Source organism: Mastomys coucha, unplaced genomic scaffold (genome assembly GCF_008632895.1).
Source record: "Mastomys coucha isolate ucsf_1 unplaced genomic scaffold, UCSF_Mcou_1 pScaffold15, whole genome shotgun sequence".
NCBI lineage: Eukaryota > Metazoa > Chordata > Mammalia > Rodentia > Muridae > Mastomys > Mastomys coucha.
Window position 1 is genome coordinate 75314186 of NW_022196897.1, and position 4901 is coordinate 75319086.

The 4901-nt window shown below is 34.9% G+C and overlaps 1 protein-coding gene across 1 annotated transcript; it reads right to left on the bottom strand.

Moving 5' to 3' along the window:
- Nucleotides 1–1168: 1168 nt before the first annotated feature.
- LOC116092193 (olfactory receptor 4C15-like) lies at nucleotides 1169–2182 on the bottom strand. Its single transcript, XM_031373541.1, has one exon. It carries the CDS (start codon nucleotides 2148–2150, stop codon nucleotides 1215–1217), a length of 936 nt encoding a protein of 311 aa, XP_031229401.1. The 5' UTR covers nucleotides 2151–2182; the 3' UTR covers nucleotides 1169–1214.
- Nucleotides 2183–4901: the final 2719 nt, after the last annotated feature.

The window sequence follows — 4901 nt, forward strand, 5'->3', positions numbered from 1 at the left end:
TCTCTCTCTCTTTCTCTCTCTCTATTGTCTACTGTGGCTCTCTATATTTGCTCCCATCTGCTGAAGAAGGAAGCTTCTCAGATGATGGCTGAATGATGGCTGAATAAGGCCATTGATCTATTAGTAGAGCAGAATATTATTGAATCATTTATTCTTATTTTTAAATTTATTTATTGAAAATCATGGCACTTGTTTTTACCATAGGTCTCTAGGTTAAAATCTATTGCCTCTAGATTATGTTCCCTCTGAAATGGTAGGAGACATATGCTGGAGATGTCACTTTCTCATACATGGTATTGATAAAAAATAATGCCCAAATTATTCTTTGTTTTTGAACAGGAGGTACTATGAGTAACAGAAGACATTGAATTAGATGATTCAAGAACACTCAGAAGTGAGGTTCTGTTTTTGCTCCTCTCTCTGAATTTTAAGGTTCTAAGGTCTCACAAACCCATTTCTCTTAGAAATATTTCTCTTTTTCATCATAATTACAAATGTACTTTATTTTGTCAGTCAACTTTTTAAATGAAAATACTGAGAATGTGTAGAATTGTACTAGTTCCAAAAGGAAGAGAGAATGTCAAAAATTCTACTAGTTTTAAAAGGAAGAGTCTCTTTGATTCATGGAAGTTTAAAATTGATCTGGCTTTAACTATCACATAACAATATTGAGTAGCAAAGTCATACTAAAAGCTTGAACATAAAAAAACAGTTCTCCCACCTTAAAATTATTATATGCCATAGAAACTGATGTTTTCAAAATGAGTTAATAAATGCTATACCTGTACAAACCAATATTGATGTCTTTATTCTTTGCTTTTAGTTTTCTGAGTGTAAGTTTTTATCTGTGTCCATATATGTATGTGTATCGATTATGTGGTATGAGACATACATATCTGTATATATGAGGGATGGACAGTATTTCTTCTTATACACATGAACTTAGAGCCAAAAGAGGGTACTTATCATGACTATCTATGACACCAAATTTCATTCCTTTGTGCCAAAGTTTCTACTAATCCTTGAACTCATTTTTGTTGATTAAAAGTCTGGTGAGCCCATTGAATCCATTGGTTTTAGTTTCATGATAATTGGATTAAACATGGAATGATATGGCTTACTTCTGACATGGGCTCTAGAATTCCAACTCATATCATAATTAGCAACTGTTCTTACCCATTGAACAATCTCTTCAGCACTGTAAGTATAATATTTTAATAGTTATCAGAAACTACTTTAGATCTTCTGCACATTTTCCTGATGGCATTCTTCATTTCCTTATTCCTGAAAGTATAAACCATAGGATTGAGCAGTGGTGTCACAACATTGACAAATATAGCCACATATTTCTCATATGGGAATGGTGATGAAGTTCGTGCATATATTAATAAGCAGGGAACAAAGAACAAAACAACAACTGTAATATGGGATCCACAGGTGGAGAGAGCTTTAAGTTGTCCTTCAGAACTATGGGCTCTCAGAGAAAACAAGATGACACCATATGAGACAAGCAACAAGGAGAAGATAATGATGCAGATAGAGCCACTGTTTGCAAAGACCAAAATGACAAAAATGTGTGTATCAGTGCAAGCAAGCTTGAGTAATGGGAATAAGTCACAAATATAATTATCAATAACATTGGGTCCACAGAATGGTAGTTGCAAAGTAAAAATAATTTGTATAATAGAATGTAAGAATCCCCCTGTCCAGGCTACCCCCACCAAAACACCACAGAGTCTCCAGGTCATGATGGATGAGTAGTGAAGGGGTTTGCAAATGGCCACATAGCGGTCATAGGCCATGGCTGCCAGAACAATGACCTCTGCACCAGTGAAGAAGTGAAAAGCAAACAACTGTGTCATACAGCCTTCAAAGGAGATGGTCTTCCTCTCATGGAAGAAATCTAAAATCAGCTTGGGTGTGACAACAGTAGAAGTGCAAGTATCCAGTAAGGACAGGAATATCAAGAAGAAGTACATGGGAGAGCCCAGCAGTGCAGGGCTGTAGATGATCGTTGCTACAATCATCATGTTGCCTCCAATTGTTGTTAAGTATACCAACAGAAATACAGCAAACAATATCTTCTCAGTTTTGGGATTCTGAGAAAGCCCCAAGAGTATGAACTCATTGACAATGCTCTGGTTTTCCATGATTCTCAAAACAAAGGTGGAAGCAAAATATGTTCATGTAAAAATCTGTAATAATGATAAAAAATATCATATGAGGTTATTATATCTCAATCAACAATCATTGACTTTTAAGAAGAATATTAAAAATTAAAGAGTATAATACTGTGATACAGAATTGAGACATAAAATGATTAATTAAAATTAATTACATTTTGATTTTAATGACTAAAAACTCTAAAAGTATTTCCTCTAACTTAGGCTAGAGGATAGAAATAGTTCACTTTTGAAGTGACCATTTTTATCATTTTTTATTGATGTGAAATATTAGACGATAACTTGAAACTACATTGTACATGTGAACAAAATACTATACCTTATTAATTGTATCAGACATTCAAATGAGATGATGCAGGAGTATGGAGACTTCTGTGACTGATTGAAGTATTGCATAATCATCCAATAGGAAATAAAAGGCAAATTGCTATAAGGTGCTTTTAATATTATGTTCACATTTTAAATTTCTTTGAAAGTACAACATAGATTGGAACTTTAGATAAATTCATTTATTCTTTGTAATAATGAAATAGCTATGATGTGGGTTAGCATTACAAATCAAATGAACATATGTTAATTCATCATTTAAAAACATGATCAAAAGTTTATAAAAATTATGCTACTGTCATGGCATCACGGTGAGATTGCTGAAAAAATAAACAACTGCTGCTTAAGACTCAACCTCACAGGCAATGTAAGAGGAAAGGTAGCTGTTATTTATTTCTGTAAAAATTACAATAAAAATGTAAGGTACAGAAAACGTATTAATTCAGGAATATTAGAGACAGAGGCTTCCATACTAACAGGTCTTCATTGAATCAGAAAATATGAAGGATTATTTTTTTTTGTGAGGATTTTATTTCACTGTTGTTTTATCTAGTCTCCTCTCTATAAACATTAAAGCATCGTTTTATGTTTTCTGTGTTTGAATGAAGTATATTCAAACATAAAGAGTTATAAAGAGTAAATGCTGATTCAGAAGGTGATAGACCAGTCACATATGAAAATTGTTGGCAACACACAGCTGAAGAGAAATAACCTGTTAAGTATAATTTAGACTCTTTTTTTAAATCACCACATCTACCCTAAGCTTTTATTAGTCATTTATTTTCAGAATTATCACATAAGAAAACAAAGTCGAGCTTAAACTGTCATTCATGACTCAGTTAGATTAAGTCTCTCTTAAAACAATCAAGGCTCAACTGGATTACTAATTGGCATTTACTTATACAAAGTTAACTTGTTTAAGAAAATATTATTCTATAAGGCATAAAATAAGACATGACTTAATTTTATATTAAATTACCATAAAGAATATTCATAAATAGCTTCTATCCTCACCTCTAAGTGTTATGTGGAGGGGTAAATGGAAAATATTAAAATGTCATTCATAATAACATTTCCTTACCATAGTAAAGGTAATCCACTAGCTTGAATACTCAGCTCTCTTACCTGTAGACACTACAAAAGTAGTATTGCTCACTATCATCTGTAATTTGAAATTTGTATCCATCTGCAATCTAAAAACCAAGGAAAGTGCAGTATAAAACTATTCTATGAGTGATTAGATCAGAGTGTTCAAAAATAGTTGACAAAGAGATTAATTTACATGTTATAATTCAGGGACAAAGCAGAAAAGGCTGAGTCTTGTAATGAATAAGACAAAGTCAGGGCATGCTACACATGCTTGAAGTCATCATAATGAAACATGGCATTTCTTACCTGGAAATAAAAAGGGAAACTGCTCTAGACTCCTGAGATACACATTCAGATACAAATCCTTGCCATTTTCTGTAGCATATACCCTAAAAATCTATAAGACTTCAATTATAAAATTTGATTTCAGCAATAGTGTTGGGTTTGGTGTCTACAGGTGAGATGAATACCTAGGTGGGGTGGTCTTTGGATGGTTGCTCCTTCAGTCTCTGCTCAATCCAAGAAGTACTTGCAGACAGGAGCCTAGTATAACTGTCCCCTGAGAGACTCTGCCAGCCCCTGACCAGTATAGATGCAGATACTCATAGCCAACCATTGGACGGAGCCCAGGGACCACAATGGAAGAGTTAGGGGAAGAACAGAAGAGCTGAAGGGGACTGCAACCCCCATAGAAAGAACAACAATATCAACTAACCTGACCAGCCAGAGCTCTCAGGGACTAAACCACCAACCAAAGAGTACATATGGAGGGACACATGGCTCCAGCCACATATATAGCAGAGGATTGTCTTATCTGGCATCAATGGTAGGGGAGGCCCTTGGTCCTGTGGTGGCTTGATACCCCAACATAAGGGGCAGCTACACTGGAAAGGCAGGAATAGGGCTAGGGTGGAGGAGCACCCTCATAGAGGCAAAGGCGAGAGGGGATGGGATAGGGGATCTACAGAAAAAATAAAGATGCAGCTTCATGATGGTGGTGTATGCCCTTAATCCCAGCACTTAGGCAGAGGAACATGTGAGTTTGAGACCAGCCTGTTCGACATAGCAAATTCTAGGATAGCCAAGGGTACATAACAAAACCATGTCTCAATCCACTCCCCCTAAATGATGAAATAAGTGCATGAAAAGAAATTATGTATTAAAAAGAAGATACCTCACAAAAGGACACAGGGCTTAGAAGGTAATTATAGTTTCAAGTCTTGCACTTGTATAGCAAAAGATCATGAGTGAAATTCTTTATTTTTATTTGCAAAGTAAACTTTTATTTCATTGATTACAGTA

Excerpts from the sequence above, each read along its gene's own strand:
- LOC116092193 (XM_031373541.1), bottom strand. The coding sequence starts at position 2,150 with ATGGAAAACCAGAGCATTGTCAATGAGTTCATACTCTTGGGGCTTTCT.